Source organism: Geotrypetes seraphini, chromosome 5, assembly GCF_902459505.1.
Source record: "Geotrypetes seraphini chromosome 5, aGeoSer1.1, whole genome shotgun sequence".
Classification (NCBI taxonomy): domain Eukaryota; kingdom Metazoa; phylum Chordata; class Amphibia; order Gymnophiona; family Dermophiidae; genus Geotrypetes; species Geotrypetes seraphini.
In genome coordinates this window covers 87,258,418-87,275,751 of record NC_047088.1, presented here as the reverse complement: position 1 = coordinate 87,275,751, position 17,334 = coordinate 87,258,418, and the positions used below count along the sequence as shown (strand labels likewise).

The window sequence follows — 17,334 nt, the reverse complement described above, 5'->3', positions numbered from 1 at the left end:
CCACCACCCTCTGGCGTCTGTCCATCAACCAGTTTCTAATCCAGTTCTAATAAATGGCATAAAAAATATCCTGTCGGCCTATAATCTATATTTAATTAAAAGTGTATCCACTAAATTATAGAACAGAGTAATCTGAGGAAATACTTTTTTACGGAAAGGGTGGTAGATGCATGGAACAGTCTCCCGGAAGAGGTGGTGGAAACAGAGACTGTGTCTGAATTCAAGAGAGCCTGGGATAGGCACGTGGGATCTCTCGGAGAGAGAAAGAGATAATGGTTACTGTGGATGGGCAGACTAGATGAGCCATTTGGCCTTTATCTGGTGTCATGTTTCTATGTTTCTATATATAAATTAAAGTAGCCAAAAGCAATGAACCTTGTAGAGTCCCCAATTCCATAGGGGACCAACCAATCTGAGGCCTCATTGCTGCTTTTCAAAAATTATACACATCCTGTCAGGAAGGACTGAAATCAGGAAAAAGCACTGCCTTTAATGCCAATCTATTATCACAATTCAAAATGCATTAACCCTTTCATGTCCCTTATTGCCATATGACAACTGAAATAAGTTAAGCATTTCTAAGCACAGAAATATTATGAGTGCGAAAGGGTTAAAGTAGGAGTTGGGAAAAAAATTACAAAAATATTCAAAAAGTAAGAATCAGAAACCAAAAAGTCTTGATTAGATGTCTTCACACCCTTTGCACAGCAAACCCAAATTAGCCAAACGTTAAGCTGAAAATTGCCTTCACAAGATCTGTAAAACATTAGAGACAAGGGTGGAAATTCTATAAGAGGTGCATACATAGAGGATGCCTAACTTTAATCCAAGGATAAATTGTTTCTTTAATGGGTTAAATGATGTGGTACTTGACCACACCATTAAAAACCCTTTAAAACAATTTAATTCATTGTGTTTTGCATGGAATACAGCACAGTGCCTAGTGATGCCCAAATTAAGGCGGCTCACAATATTACATACATATTTCAGGATTTGCACAACATAAAAATCCCATACATCAGCAAAAATCACAAGATTATACCATCTAAACTGCTCATTTACTACATTACTTCAATCAATCAAGCAGCACAAATCTAATATACCTGATTCGATGACGATATCACAGTATCTGATGAGTAACCATCCGAATGATTCCCCCAGATAGTTCCCACTCATCAATTGTCACCTGGACTATAACCACCATGGGCTATTGCCATCAAAGCATAGTTCCAACCCAGACATTCCCCCTCTGGTAGTACCTCTTAGTGTTCCATATGAATTCTTATTCTGGAACAGCAGTATGAGCAGAAGAGCAGGGGGCTGCTCCAGTCCCTTCCCCATACTGCAATCTTCAAGCTGCCTAGAAGCTTTCCCTCTGGATTGTCCTACCTCTGCGGAGACAGGAAGTCGAAGAAGGAAAGCTTTCGGGGCTGCCGAAGGTAGTGTGTTCAGCTATGCTGCTGGTGGCCCAAAGATTGCAAGTGGCAGCCTGGAATAGAAAAGAGAAAGAGAGAGATACCCAACTACCCATCCCATGGGGGGAGAGGGGAGAGAAAAATTGCACCCAACTGGGGGCAGGGAGGGGTAAAGGAGAAGGAAGAAAAGGAAAGGGAAGGGAAAGGAATGGATAAAGAGATGCCAGATCATGGGGGGGAGGGAGGAAGAATGGAGGGAGAGATGAAAGGGAAGGAGATGCCAGATCATGGGGTGGGGCAGTGGAGTGCCAAGGGCAGATTACAAATGGAATGGCAGATGCTGCATGAAAAGGAGAGAGAGGGGCAGAAGTTACTAGCAGGATTTGGTTGAAGGAAAGGGGGTTTTGCCACTTAACTCGTGTATCAGAGAGCAATTTATTTATAACTTGGAAGCTAGTATTTAAAAGAAACATGAATGTAAAATATGTTGTACATATGTTTGGTCATGTAAATGTTATGAAGGGGAATTGTCCTCAAGGGTGGGTGGAAACTGGTTAAGGGGAAATTGACCTAAGTGGTAATTTTCCAGGTGGCACTTGGTGGGTGGGTATTGTCTGGTGAGAATTGTCCATGTGGTTACTGACCTAGAACCGATATCATACACTAGAAATCAAACATCCTGCAGGCAAGGACTTGTTTTATCTCTGTTGTGGGGAACTTCCAGGGTTTCAATTAATAATCTGATAATAAAAATGCTAAACACAACACAAAAACAAATAATCCAACCAATCTGCAGTAGAGAAGTCAAGCGACAAAACAAAAGAATACTGCAGAACTGGTGTGCAATGGTATAAAAGTCTTATCTTTATTTAAAAAGATGCAATGTAGCTTTTCAAACAAATGGTCCTCTTGTACGAGTACACGGGACCCAACACGGTCCATGTTTCAGAAAAAACACTCCTTCGTCAGGGGTCCTAAAGGGGAAATGTATTATGACGATGTGAGATAAACATGATATCTAAAATAAATGTGAAATTAAAACTGGGTGAAGTGATGTGTGCATACGGATAATTAATAATGACTGACATGTGGAAATGAGTGAATAATAAAGAAACCCAAGATGGTATGGAATGTATTACGACAATGTGAAACAAAAATGATTTTTAAAATGAATGTGAAATGAAGTGAAGTGATGTGTGCATATGTAAAATAAAAGACCGACCTGAGGAATTTGAATAAAATTGAAGCCCAAAGAAGTATGGAATGGAAGCCACTTGACAGTGAGAAACCTGTGTATGGATGATTTAGATTGAACCTGTATGTGGATAATTTGAAAAGGGGAATAGTAAGATGCCCACGCTAAAATAGCCTAAATAAAGTGCAAAAAAAGGAGAACAGAGAGAGAGGAGAGCCTCCTTGCTTTACATACCAAAATGTGAAGGTACGTCAACACAGAGAACCTGATTAAACAACTGCCCTACAAGGAATAGAATGAGATAACTAAAATGAGAGTGTATAAAAAAATTAGAAGAGCCGCATGACCAATATAATGATAGGATGTGCAACAATTATAAACTACAGGCAGGAAAAGAAGTGGCAAAAAAGAGACCGAGGTGGACTATCAAATGATATGAGCGATGAGGACAATATGGATAGAGTGCCTGTGCAGTCACAACAAATAAGCTGATCCATAGAACTACTAGAAACCGCTAACCAAACCCGCAGAACAATCTATAAGAGTGAAAAGATACGGCAGGAACAGCATATTGCGAGGGTGACCGTAAAACTAAAGAGAAGAAAGGAAACAGTGTAAAACCAGTAGTGTGAAAACACGTGATCGGCAAAATATTGGCAAAAATAACTGACCGCAGGGACAACACTGTGAAGACAGCAGTGTAAAATCATGAAAATAGAAATGATAAAAACAGATCCATACCTGTTGAAGTGGGCTTGTCCATCCTAAAAGGGAAAATACAACTCATTAAGTTTGTGATCCACAGCACCTCTCATGATGTCCACTTTTTTCCAGCGGCTGTCCAATCCCTCTTTCTATCCTGCATAAACTCTCATTTTGCAATAGCTGTAGAATATGCTGAAATTTATTTCATTTGAAATCACATTATTATAAACATTAGAATATGGAAGATCACAACAATCAATGCAATGTTTTACTTTTTCACTGTCCCTTCCCGCTCAAACCTGGTATTACAACTACTTACAAAAAATGTTGTTTGAGGCCCTTTTTCCTTGGTTTTTCAAACTTACTTGTTTATTATTTCACTTTCAGTTTTATTTGAATTTGTCTGTTTATAGTTGCTTGACAACAAATCCTGTTGCCTATCCCCCCCCCAATTGCTTAAGCTCCCCCACCCCATCCACTCCCTAGAACAGATCATGATTGTGAACCTACCTAACTCCCACTTTTCACCCAATCAGTGGCATAGTAAGGGTGAAAGGCACCCACGGCGGTGGCACCCCTCCCCCGCCGTCCTCCCTGCCCCCCGGCACCCCTCTTCCCGTTCCCCATACCTTTTTAACTTCTCCAGTATGAGCAGCATGCCCACATCAGCATCAGTTCACCCTTTGATGTCACTTTATTGGTGTGGGTCTCGGAAGTGACATCAGAGATAGCGCCAGTGCCAACACGGACAGCAACCTATCGCTGGGAAAGTAAAAATGGTATGGGAGAAGGCAAGGGGCGCGCACAAGGCAAAGAAAGGAGCGGGGTCGGGCGGAGAGGAGGAGGAGGGGTACCGTGCCCTCAGCAAGACTGAACCCGGGGCAGCCTGCCTCCCTGCCCCTGATCCCCATCCTCTGGTTTCCTGCACTATTAGACTGTAGTTGCCAACAATCGACTGTCATAGTTGCTGTTTTTGGTTTTGTCTTTTAAAAAAAAAAAAAAAAAAGTTGTGTTTATTTATTTATTTAACTTGCTATACCACCCTTCCTATAGTAGAACTGGAGCAATTTGTAGGACTGTTTCAATTATAAAACAATTAAATATAACAACAGATCTGAAATAAAAACCAAAATAATAAAACTAAGACCAGACGGAATCAGCCTGAACCTGAATAAAAATGATAAAACCAAAGCCAGCCTGCGCCAATGTCTCTATTTTGAAAGGTGTGAGTGTATGAAACTAGGAGCTAGCCCAAGAAATTGGGAGCTGACACCTTTTTACTACCCTCAATTGATGTGAACAGATTCTCTCTGATATCTGCCACAGATCCTTTAAGACCTTGATTAATAAGGCCATTTTCTCATTAAGGGGAAGATTCTAAAAACTTTACCTTGGTCGTTAACCAGTTCCAGCCACTTTAGCGTTCATGTATTTTAGCAGCAGATTATCAAAACAGTTTACCGTATTCTTTTCCGAGCTTCCTAACAGTCTCCAACTCTGCCATGCATATGTATTACAACAAGGTCATTAATATTTAAACAAGCACTTCGAGCGATTCTCTATTATCACTGGGTGATTCCCTAACCTCGCTGTCCTACATTCGCGAGCAAAATTTTCCAGCAGTTCTGAGCTGTCATAGCCTTACTTTCTGGTCAGTGCCCAAGTTCTGATTGGCTCAGACATTGAAAGGAAAGGCTTGATAGCTCAGACCTGCCATAAAATTTTGCCGCTGCCAAGCATCCTCCTCCCCCCACCCCCCTCTCACAGCAGGAGGGATGCCCATTCCCTCCCACTAACAAGCAACACCCCCCAACAACAGGAGGGTGCCCACTCCTGTGGCCAAGCAGCAGCTCCCCGATATCCCCTGCAGTGGGAGGGATGCCCACTCCCTCCTGCCGCCAAGCAACTCCCCCCCCCACCCCGATACACACCCAGGCATCCCCTTACCTTGTTTACGAAGGCCAGTTGGAGGGATGCCTATGCCCTATGGCCAGCAGGCCATCCCTTCCCTGGTGCATCCTGGGATGCACTGGGGAGGAACCTATGGCTTTTGATTGGCCCAGGTTGCTTAAGGCCCCTCCTATGGGATGCCGGTGGCGGGAGGGAGGGAGTATGCCTCCTGCTTATTTTCAATTTAGGGACTTTTTTATTATTTGTAGGTTTATTCTGCACATGTGCTGATCGCTATCACCAGTGATTGGCACATGGAAATTTAGCGACCCTCGCTGACTCTCTGCGAACCTCATTTGCATGCATTGTTTTTTAAGAATGGCTCGCCTTTTTAAAATCGTTACAGTAGTGGCTGCAACAGCAGCCCGGCGTATTTTACTGACAATATTTGAGAATCTTCCCCTGAGTATCTTAATGAGACCTTAATGTACCATTGCCCGAAGCAGGCAAAAAATATTTGACCAGCAGCCCCCAAGCCTTCAGTCTTTCAATCCTTTACCCTTGTCCTTACCCAGTCTCTCTTTCTACTCACCCTGACTTCAGTCTCTTTCAGTCCCCATCCTGCTCATTGCATTCTCTCTCAAATACCATTCTGTTTCTCTTGTATCCCCTCCACTCTTTGTACCCCACTTACTCACCATTCCTTCCCCCCCCCCCCCATTTTTAGTAGTTTCAATCCCTACTCCATTATTCCTCTGCTCTCCCAATCACTCTTCCAGGTCATAAAATCACTCAAATGTATTGAGCCCATCCCCCACCCTTCATCTTTCGGTCTGCTTCTTTGCACTATGCAGTTCTCTGGGACGCTGAGCACCTGGTGCAGGAATTCTCTTGCTGATCTCAGCAGATAGCCTTAATAAGGCTCAAAAAATCCTGAGTATTAGGTTGCCATGGCAATTAGAAATTTCCAGCAACTGCCCAGGATTTTTGTGCTGTCATCATTGCCAAAACAGTGACTGTCTTCCAGTCTTTATTACAAAGTTTTACATGAATTTGAGCTGAAAAGTTCAGGAACTCCCACACCAGTTCCACACTTTATACCCTAAGATCAGCAAAATATACATACATACATACATACGTGCGTATACACACATACATACACAGACATATATGTGTGTATATATTTATCTCAAGCTATTTAACAGAGTCTTCACACAATATCAGCCCCCAGGTCTTTCTATATACATTTTGAATAAAATCTGATCAGAGTTCACTTGCTAAAATTTACTCTAAAATAATCACTTTCTCAGGAGTTTTGCCCATAGCTTTTAATCCTCATCTCACAAAATAATAGTGTTGTAACTAATTAAATCCCTATATGGATTCTTGGGGAAGTACACAATATGGATCTTACCTTCAGCATTTCAGCAGGTGGCTTCTCACATGTCTCAGTTATCTTCATAACTAGTGTATTGAGAAAAGAAATCTGTGCTTTAAGCTTCATCATGTTGGCATCAATATTTTTAAAGATCTTATCCCCTTCCTGTTTCAGTCTAGCCAACAGGATCTTCTCCTCTGTATTCATAGCCTGATGCATTTCCTCAAATTCAGACGAAACTGTCTTTTCAAGGCGCTTTAGGTTTTCCTTGTTTAATCCAAAATAACAGAAGTAGAAAAGAATTCTCACTATTTTGACATTTTATATAGTCCCTAAACCAGGACACTTTATAACACATTACATGCAGATATGTCAAGTCTCTCATCAGTGAGTTTATAGATTGTAAAGGCAATTCTATACCTATGCACATGTAATTGCGATCATATATACACTATGCGCAACTCTATAAAATACTGCTGTACATATGGGCAGCGCATAGGTAGGTCATGAGTGCGTCTACCACATACTAAACTAAACTAAACCTTAGGTTTATTTACCGCATCATCTCCACAATCGTAGAGCTCGGCACGGTTTACAGGAGTTGAGAGAGAAAGAAACTCCATGAAGGTTAAAGGGTATAGAGAAAGGGTGATTGAGGGGCTTACGATGCCAAAGATGGGGTAAGTATTACATTTTTGAAAACAGCCAGGTTTGCGGAAGAGTTGGAGAGAGCTCAGGGTCTGGAGGGGGGAGGTAAGGTTGTTCCAGAGCTCAGTGAGTGTGAAGGGGAGGGAGGTCCCTAGTTTTCCTGCGCGGGAAATGCCTTTTAATGAAGGAAAGAATAATTTAAGTTTGTGAGTGGGTCTGGTGGTATTAAGGTTTAAGGAGTTCCAGGAGAGTGGGATGAAGGGAGGGAGGATGCCATGGAGGATTTTGAAAGTTAGACAGGCGCATTTAAAGTGGACCCTGGCGATAATCGGAAGCCAGTGGAGCATGGACAGGAGCGGTGAGACATGGTCGAATTTACTTTTTGCGAAGATGAGCTTGGCCGCGGCATTCTGGATCCGCTGAAGTCTATGAAGGCTTTTCTTGGTAAGGCTTAGGTAGATTGAGTTGCAGTAGTCCAATCTGGATAGGATGATAGATTGGACGAGAACAGTAAAGTGGTTTTGATGGAAATAGGATCTTACTTTCCTCAGCATGTGAAGGCTAAAATAGCATTTTTTTGCCAAGGAATTGAGGTGGTCGTTGAAAGACAAAGTGGAGTCGATGATGATGCCCAGAACATTGCTTGAGGACTCCAGCTGCAGAGTGGAGCCAGAGGACAGGGGGATGGAGGTGGGGAGTTGGTCAAGTTTAGGGCCGAGCCAAAGTAGTTTAGTTTTGGACTCGTTCAGTTTCATTTTGACAGTATGGGCCCAGGACTGGAGGTTCGTTATACAGGAGGATATGTTCTCTGAGAGGTTGGTAAGTTACATGTGTGATCTGTAGTCCTCTTGAAATGAAAATTCTAAATGTAGCTGTTATATGTGTGTTTTAACACCCACCATATGATACAGTACTCCCCTGATATTCACGGGGGTTCTGTTCCAAGAACCCCCGCGAATTTTGAAAAACCGCGAATGAGATTTTTTTTGCCTGTCAAAAGGCAGGGGAGGGCAGCTGGAGAGGCAGAAGAGGGCAGATGGAGTACTGGCGGGTGAAGAAAATCACTTATGGTCTGCTCCGACCACCTCTTCCTGTAGTAAAGTCGAGCTACACCAATCAAGAGCTGCTTTGACACACAGCTCCTGATTGGTGTAGCCCGACTTTACTACAGGAAGAGGCGGTCGGAGCAGACCACGAGTAAGCGAGTCCATGATTCGCGTATGGCAAATTTGTGGAGGAACACTGTATTCCAGATAACAGCTTTCTCTGAGCACCAGGGGAAAATGCCTAGTTTCACCTGGCACTGCAAGATGTCTTGTATTAAACTTTCTAGATTATGAATGACTGAAAAAGTGGGAGGGAAAGGAAGAATGGCATCACCTAACCTTAAAACCTTGATGACCTAAGTGGTTCTAGGAGATCCCATATCCTTTTTCCAAAGGTCAATGAAGTTTTGAGATAACCATGAAACAAATAAAGAATATATATTGAAATAAAACAGAAATAACATTAATTATCCCAAGACCCTGGGAAAAAAAGAAACATTTTATAAAACCAATATTCATCTAGGGAGCACTAAACACAAATTCTAGAACAGGATCTGGACACCCAAACACCATTTAGAATACTAGCATAAGTCAGCATGCATAAATGCTTGTATGTAAATGAAATTTATTCTACAACACGTGTGTGCAATTGTAGGAGATGCCTTATGCAAGTTGCACACAAGCACTTATATATAAATCTGCAACTTCCGCATGCATAGGTATTGGTATTTTATAATCCGAGTGTACAAACTCTTACATATTTAGACATTAAGGGCTGGATTCTGCAACCAGCGCCAATATTAGCTGGCGCCTCCAAAACCGACACCAGTCGCATGTCAATCGTGTACCGGCGCCAGTTGCAGAATTGCAGCCACGTGTAAAATTGATGTGGGAAATGTAGGCCAAGGTTTTACTGGCCTACATTTCCATTGCTTACTTTATACAAGAGTGGGGTCCACAGGAGCTCCTTGACTGTAGGCTCTAGTAGGTGCCTCTGTGGAAGGGAAATCAATAGCCTGTTCTGTAAGAACCTGCTGGTGCCTACATTTTTTTTAGATTAGTTTTTAATTGGTTTTTAACAACGCAGTCAATTACCTTATTGTTTATTGCCAATTAAACCAATTACAAGTTAGGTGGTGGTAGGATGCCTACCACTGCCTAACTTTCGAGGGACATACGGGGCCCAGATTGCTTATTGACATCAATAATTGAATGCTAGCAACCAATTATTAATATTAATTGGCATTCAGTATTTGACCGCACGCTATTCTATAAGGTAGTGTAACTAACTCTCATAGCGTGTATCTGGAAAGGGGGCATGGCCATGGGAGGAGCATGGACGAGAGTCGGGGGCGCTCTGGACATCTGCATGTACTGTTATAGAATACTGGATCAGTGCACCTAATTTAGGTGCCAGCATTTATACCAGCTTTCAGCAGCGTAAGTCTGATGCCCAAAGTCAGGCATAGGATCCACCCATAAGTATTATTCGATAAAGAGCATGCACTCTTTACAGAATAGTTCTTAGGGATGATTTTTTTCCAGCACCTAATTTTGAGCATCATTTATAGAATCCAGCTTTAAGACTACAGAATTAGGAGGTCAGTGCACTATGTGGAAAAGTAAAGAAACAGAAAAAAGAAATAAGATTAATAATCATAACACAGAAATCAACAATAAGCATCCCAAAATGTATTCAGAGGACAAATTTCTTCACAGTAGCCTAAACAGCCCTATTTTATTTTCTCCATTTATTCCAATAGAGTTGGGCTGACTAAGTAGGTCAGATAGTATATGCAATGAATTACACAACTGTGGTGTTAGGCTGTCAAAATTAGAAATTATTTTATCTTGAATAGTATTCTTTTTTATCGTGTTATATAAAGTTACAAAGTATGTAGCAAACAATTACAAAAGTTGTAAAAGAACAACTTGTAAGAACATGAATAACAAATCTTAAATATTTTCATACACACATTAAGGGCTTGTGTTACAAAGCCGTGGTAGCAATTCCCCCACATCAAATGCACCAGTCCATTCAATTCCTTTGAGCTATGATGCATCTGCCACTGGGGAATTACTATCGCAGCTTTGTAAAAGGAGCCCTAAGATAGTATGTGTGCATAACGAATACAATAATAAAGTAACCTTTATTGCTCAAAATACAAAGTACCGTACTTGCATCTTAAAAGGTATATTAGTCGGTTCCATGGAAATTACAGTTACAATAAAACATCATCCGCAAATGCAGTATTTACAAGATCCTGTTTCTACGGTCCCAGAGGTTTTACAGCGCTTACAATGCTGTGGATCCTTCTCTGGATACTCTGTGCTAACTGGGATAAGATAGAAGTTCTGCCATTAAACTTGTTATGCACCAAAGATATGGTTAGTACTTTTCTCTCCATTGGTGTCCAACCAAACTTAAATATGTAGAGGGGCATAATTGAAAGGAACGTCTAAGTCCTTTTTGTCAGTCGTCCAAAGTAAAAAACAGCTTAGGACACATTTTTGAAAAATACATCCAAATTTTTTTCCCTTTCGAAAATCGTCTAAGTCTACGTCCTGCCGATCTGATCGTCCAAGGCGCTAAATCGTCCATCTTTATACCACATTTTCGTCCAACTTTTCGTCCAAGTCAAAAACGCCTAGAACAAGCCCTGTTGGACATGGGAGGGGTCTGCAAAGTGATGGACTGAACATCCAGACATGGCACCTAAATAGTGGGGTGCCTTACAGGGCTGCTGTGAACTTCACAAAAAGGGTGCCATGTCATCATCTCACTACAGCTCCCTTATAGGTCACGGTGAGCCCCCAAATCACCTCCAGAATCCCCTAGACCCACTTATCTACCACCTTAATAGCCCTTATGGCTGCATGAGCCACTTATATACCAGTACAAAAGGGTTTTGGGGTGTACAGGGGAGTGCACATGTTTCAGTAACAATGCAGTGATTACAGGGGCTTATGGGCATGGGGCCTCCTCTCCATGGGTCCCTAACCCACCCCCAAGAAGACTTAAGCCGTCTCTGTGCAGAACGACTAGGCTTTTCTATGCCAGGCGATGATGTTCTGAAGGCTGAATTTTAAAGGTGCGATTACGATTTTTATGAGGTTGGAGGGGGGTTGGTGATCACTGGAGTAGTGTGTGGGGGTCTGTATTATGTGTTTGCAGTGCTTATCTGGTGATTTTAGGTGGGTTTTTGTGACTTAGACCATGTTTTAAATGATCTAAGTCACAACGTCCAAGTTCTGTCGATCCTGTGCTGTATAACTTTCGGTTATATATGCAGTACGACTAAGTCTAAGTCTGTCCACGTCCCATCCAAATCCCACCCTCGACACTTCTCCTGGCATGCCCTGTTTAGCTATGGTCATTCAGCGGCACTATGAAGGCCTAGGTCATTTAGAAATACGTCCAAAACCCAGTTTGATTATCGGCACTTGGACGTCTTTCGTTTATGATCGTCCAAGTTAGAGAATGACACGGGGAAAAAATCTGTCTCCGTCACTGCACCGTCCCCGGCCCACCATCCTCTGCACCGCCCCGTCACCGCCGTTCCCTTCACCGCCCCGTCACCGTCATCCCTTTCACCGCCCCGTCACCGTCATCCCTTTCACCGCCCCGTCACCGTCACTGCCATCCCATTCACCGCCCCGCCACCGTCCCCGTCTAGCACCCATCTTCTTCCCTCCGCTCCCCCATAGTCTGGCATCTGTCTTCTTCCCTTCCAGCGTCTTCTCCCCACTCTGCCTTCCACATTTCCTTTCAGGGTCTGTTCCTCTCTACCCTCTTTCAATGTCTGTTCTATTCCTTTCCACCACCACCCTTCCCTCCCTCCTTTACCATCTGTTCCTTTCTACCACCCTTCTTTCATATCTTCTATCAGTCCCCCCACCATCACTAGCAGTCTCTCTTCTCCCTTACCATGAGCAAATAGAACTTCTGAAAATTGTATTGCTGAGGCATTATTTATAGTACGCCTTTTTTTCCAGATGGATAATTACATCAATTTTATAATTCTTACTGTCTGCTCTGATTTCATTCACAATTTGGTTTGTGTTTTGTACCTGAGGATTCCATGAGGCATTTAACCTTTTCCTGTCTCTTCTGTGATTTCAAGTTGATTCCTTCAATAATGGAGTCTCAAGGCAGTAGCAGTTTTCTATTTTGGGCTCTTTTGACATTGTTTAAGGGATTTCTTGTACATTTGGTGCTGGTCTTCTTTGATGAAGTCACTTCAGAATCTATTTCCAAGGAAGAGAAACTTTTTCCCTTTCACCCCCTCCTTCCTTGTGTGAGCCAGAACACGCAGTCCCCGCAAGCAAGTAATTTTATATCATTTTCATTCTATTCATTCATAGAAATTAAAGTCTAGATAATGCCAGTCACATAACAAAACATGATTTTACAAAAATAATTCCCTGCACAGTCAAGCCTGCAAGGATTACTAGATGTCTTTCAGCAGCTCCCCTCCCTCCCTCCCCCTTACCTTTGTGGCCAAGTCAAAATGATCTACCAACAATAAAATTTTAAAAACACAAAGCACGCTGTACGCAGAGAAAATGTTAATTATCATTTATATTCCACGGGTTTTCAAAGAGGTCAAGGCAGATGACTTTATGCAATGTCACCTCAGTAACAACTATACAAAAATAGACAAATATTCCCCCTCCCTTTTTACTAAACTGCGATAGCGGTTTTTAGCACAGGGAGCTGCGCTGAATGCCCCGCGCTGCTCTCGACGCTCATAGGCTCCCTGCGCTAAAAACCGCTATTGCGTTTTAGTAAAAGGGGGCCATAGTGCAAAATAGACAGCAGATATAAATTCTCAAAATGGACACATTTTGATCACTAAGTTGAAAATAAAATCATTTCTCCTACCTTTTTGTCTAGTGATTTCATGAGTCTCTGGTCCTTCTTCTTTCTTCTCCTGCCCCCCCTCTTTCTTTCTCTCTCCCCCTGGCTCCCCTCTTTATTTCTGCCTTTCTTTCTCTCTCCCTCTGGCCCCCCTCTTTATTTCTGCCTTTCTTTCTCTCTTCCCCTGACCTCCCTCTTTATTTCTCTCTCCCCCTGGCCCTCCTCTTTTTTTATGCCTTTCTTTCTCTCCCTCTTGACCCCCCTCTTTATTTCTGCCTTTCTTTCTCTCTCCCCCTGACCCCTCTTTATTTCTGCCTTTCTTTCTCTCTCCCCCTGGCCCCCCCCTCTTTATTTTTTTCCTTTCTTTCTCTCTCCCCCTAGCCCCCACAAAGCCATCATGCCAATTTCTACACTTCCACGATTCTTTCCCTACCCTCACCCCCAAGCCAGCAGCCGATTTCTCCCTGCTCCTTCCCCGATGTCCTGATGTCCTGAACTTCATCGGGCAGCAGCAGCATTCACAATTCACTGCTGTTGCCCGCTTCAGGCCTTCCTCTCTGTCGGGTCCTGTCTTCATGAAAACAGGAAGTAGGCAGGACCCAGCAGAGAACAAGGCCTGAAGCCGGCAACAGCAGCGAATTGTAAACGCTGCTGCTGCCCGAAGGTAATGGAGCACAAGGCAGACCGCTTCTCCCCCCTCCCAGCCGAACCCCCGCTGACCCTCCTATCTCCCCCCCTCTGTGAACCTTTCCGACCCTCCCAGTGAGAGCAGCAAACCTCCTTTGCGGCTTTCTCCTCCCTCTGCCGCGTCACTGTATACTTTTCCTTCCTCTATGTATAAGTAGATAGATGAAATTCTTAGTATACTGTATTTTTGTGGAGAACTAAACTTCTATGGATTGCTCTTAGTACTCTCAAACATTCTCGTACCCTTGGTGGGGTCAGTTTTCCTGATTTAAGTAGATATACCTTAGCTGCTCGCCTTAGGTGTCCCCTCTTTCTCTAGCACAACTTGTAGGGGCTCCTGCTCTTTCTGTTGCTTTCTATATGAGCCACATTAATGTAACTGTTCAAACTTTGACAGCATTTGGTAAAACATTTTCAACAACACTTCATGGATCCCACATGTCTCCTTTATGGGGCAATCCACATATAGAGAAAAACCCAACAGTTCCACAGTGAAATAGAAAGATCAAAAACAAAGGAAACTGTGGAAAAGATGTTCTTGATGCATGCGTTTATTCAATAAATGAGACAGCGCAGTATAGAAATCCATATATACATGAGCAGAGGTGAACCCAACATGGACTGTGTTTCGACGAACACGTCTTCCTCAGGGGTCCTAAGCTGAGTCAAAGAAAACAAATGTGGATACTGGGTGATTAACAAATACCAAATCTACAAATGGTGCTCCAGAAACTGTGTAATACAATATTGTGTGACTGGATGGCAATCCCTATCTGCTGCATATTAATTCTCATTTATTTCCTGCTGCATTCTGCTGAGTGAAAAGTTATTCATTGAATATACCCCCCACAAAGTACAATACTAAAGCAGGAACATCAAAATAAATACAGTCAACTGCACAGTACCTGCAGCAATGTAGCCTTCTGCTCATCAGTAGACTTACAAGTCTCCATTTCTGCCAGTTCCTGCTTCAAAGGAGCAAGAGAACTCTGGAGGTGTTCCTTGAGGAAAAAGACAGAGATATTATCTAGATCATGTGGCTGTTCCACTGATCTGCTCTAGGATATTGAAGAAAAATAAACTTCACCAACCCAATGGTTCACTAACACTGCCAGGCACCATCATGTGGGAGATCTGGATTTCATTTGGGTAGTTATCAAATGATGAAACCAAGGGCCAGATTAATGGCACCAAAGTTAGGCTCTGTTATGACCCAGGCTAAGATAGTATTCTGCAAAGATTGCTCTGCGCAGAATATCCGAATACTACCTTAGCATGCATTTCAGTGCCCAATTTTATAAACTGTGCCTAACAGCACCTAACTTGTAGGCGCCAGTAAGTGTAGTTGTCAATCAATCATGTAGCACTATTTACAAGATCATGATTAATGGCGCCTAAGTGGACTTAGGTGTTGCTAGCCTTCCCAGAGGTAGTGATGCCTACGTCAACCATGCTCATTCTCTGCCCCTAAACATGCCTACTTTTCAAATGACCACGAATATCCAATATCCAAAACCATAAAAATACTAAGTATCACACTAGATACACACTTAACCATGGCAGACCACATAAACTTACTGGTGAAAAAATGCTTTTACACGCTGTGGAAGCTGAGGACTATAAAAAAATACTTTGACACAACATCTTTTAGGTTACTGGTGCAGTCGCTGATCCTATCTATCCTAGACTACTGCAACATCATCTATCTGGGTATCCCACAAAAAAACAGTAAAAAAACTGAGATTAGTGCAGTTCGGACTGAGAAAAATAGGCCACATTAGCCCCTACTACAAAAAATTACACTGGCTACCAATGGAGATGCAAATACTGTTCAAATTCGCATGTATCTGTTTCAAACAAGTCTGGGGTCTAGCACCTTCCTATCCGCAAACACACTTCATTCTGCACAACCCCACACGAACAACCAGAAACAAAAATATTTTTGCATACTCAAAGATCACAGGCTGCAGATACAAATCCTTCCTGGACAGAACCTTCATGTTCCAAGCGAACAGACAGCAATCCTGGCTGGGAAATTGCATAAATGAACCCAAACAGACCTACAAATCATTCTGAAAATCAATTAAAACCACTCTATTCGATAAATTCATTACCTAAACAGACGACCCTCTCTTACTATGTTATCTCCCCTCTGCAAACCCTAATTTAATCTCTCAGGTAACCCCAATCTCTCATGTATACTTTCCCCATGTAACTCCAATTTCTTATGTAATCATTTATCTTCATACTTTCTGTAATTCGCTGATTGTCCAGCCTTCTTTCATTGTAAACCGCCTAAAAGTCGTCTGACTAAGGCGGTATAGAAAAATAAAGTTTATTATTATTATTATTATAAGTAGGTATGGTTAAGCGTCACAGAATGCAATTGGGACTTTAAGGATTTGAGATGGTATGTGATTGACCAGGTTGCTCCACCTAGTAGGGATAGCAACCACAAAATCACTTTGGCCTGTAGGGAACAGTACTGGATCTTTGAACTACAAACAGTCCACTCTTCTGGCCTGAATGAAACCCCTGAATGAAATACTACTGTATTATCTGAGTAGGCAGGTCTATTCTGGTGCTTGCGGGTGGAATGGTGGGTTAATTTTCTATGTTTAAATTTTGTTTTGCAATCTTCATTTTTGAATTCTAACATTTTTGAATAATCAGTTTTTGGTCTGTGCTTTATTCCAGTTTTGAGTGTTTTAATAAAGTTTTATGAATGGCATCATGCCTTCTAGGGAGTCACAACGAGGCTATTTTATTTCAACGCCGGCAGAGAGAAAGGTCAGCTGATGTCCAGGAGAGCAAGATTTCTTCTTTAATATAGACACTATTCATCCAAGTCCCTGAAGAAGTTTTGCCAGAGAGCAATTTGTTTTCTCCCTCTCCTTACTTTCATGGGCTCAGCTGGTTATTACTAACACGAGTTTGAGAGTTTTTACTCAGCATGCTCTGTTGATGGCAGTAAAAGCAGGAGATAAGTATTGAATTTTTGAGACTTTTTTCTATTTTTTTGTACTATATACTCATATAAAGTTTGAAAAATCACATAAATGGCACCTTGAAGAGATTAGCCCCATGAATGAGAAAACTCAGTTCACCTTTTTAAGACAGCATTAGTTCTTCTAGATGCTGCATTTGCGAGTTTCTTTATTGGGGGACATTTTACAATACACTTCTCCCTCCGTATTCGCGGTTTCAGCATTCACATTTTCGATTATTCACGAATTTTAGCTTGCTGGCTCCTCCCCCCAAATTACATCAGCTTGCATAGAGAAATCGCTGAGTCCAAGCATTTACAGAGAAAATCGCTGATTCCCAGCACTTTGTTCACCATGTTTTGCCTTTCCTTCAGAAACAGGCCAGGTCTCCCACCATGTTATTCGCGGTTTCACCATATTCACGATGGTTTTTAATAGAAAATAGCAAATAACATATAAAAAAGTTATTCGCAGTTTTTCAGTATTTGGGGGTTCTGTTAATCCCCTATCACAGCGAATATA

General features: G+C 42.2%; 1 protein-coding gene across 1 annotated transcript in view; it reads right to left on the bottom strand.

The window, feature by feature from the left end:
- Window positions 1-17,334, bottom strand: part of LOC117360313 — a 298,566-nt gene that overhangs the window by 9,048 nt on the left and 272,184 nt on the right. The window contains exons 15-17 of the mRNA XM_033944008.1: window positions 14,731-14,826; window positions 6,620-6,850; window positions 3,352-3,374 (exon numbers count right to left, since the gene is read on the bottom strand). Of these exons, the coding sequence (XP_033799899.1) occupies window positions 3,352-3,374; window positions 6,620-6,850; window positions 14,731-14,826 (350 nt within the window). The remainder of the gene's footprint in view (window positions 1-3,351; window positions 3,375-6,619; window positions 6,851-14,730; window positions 14,827-17,334) is intronic.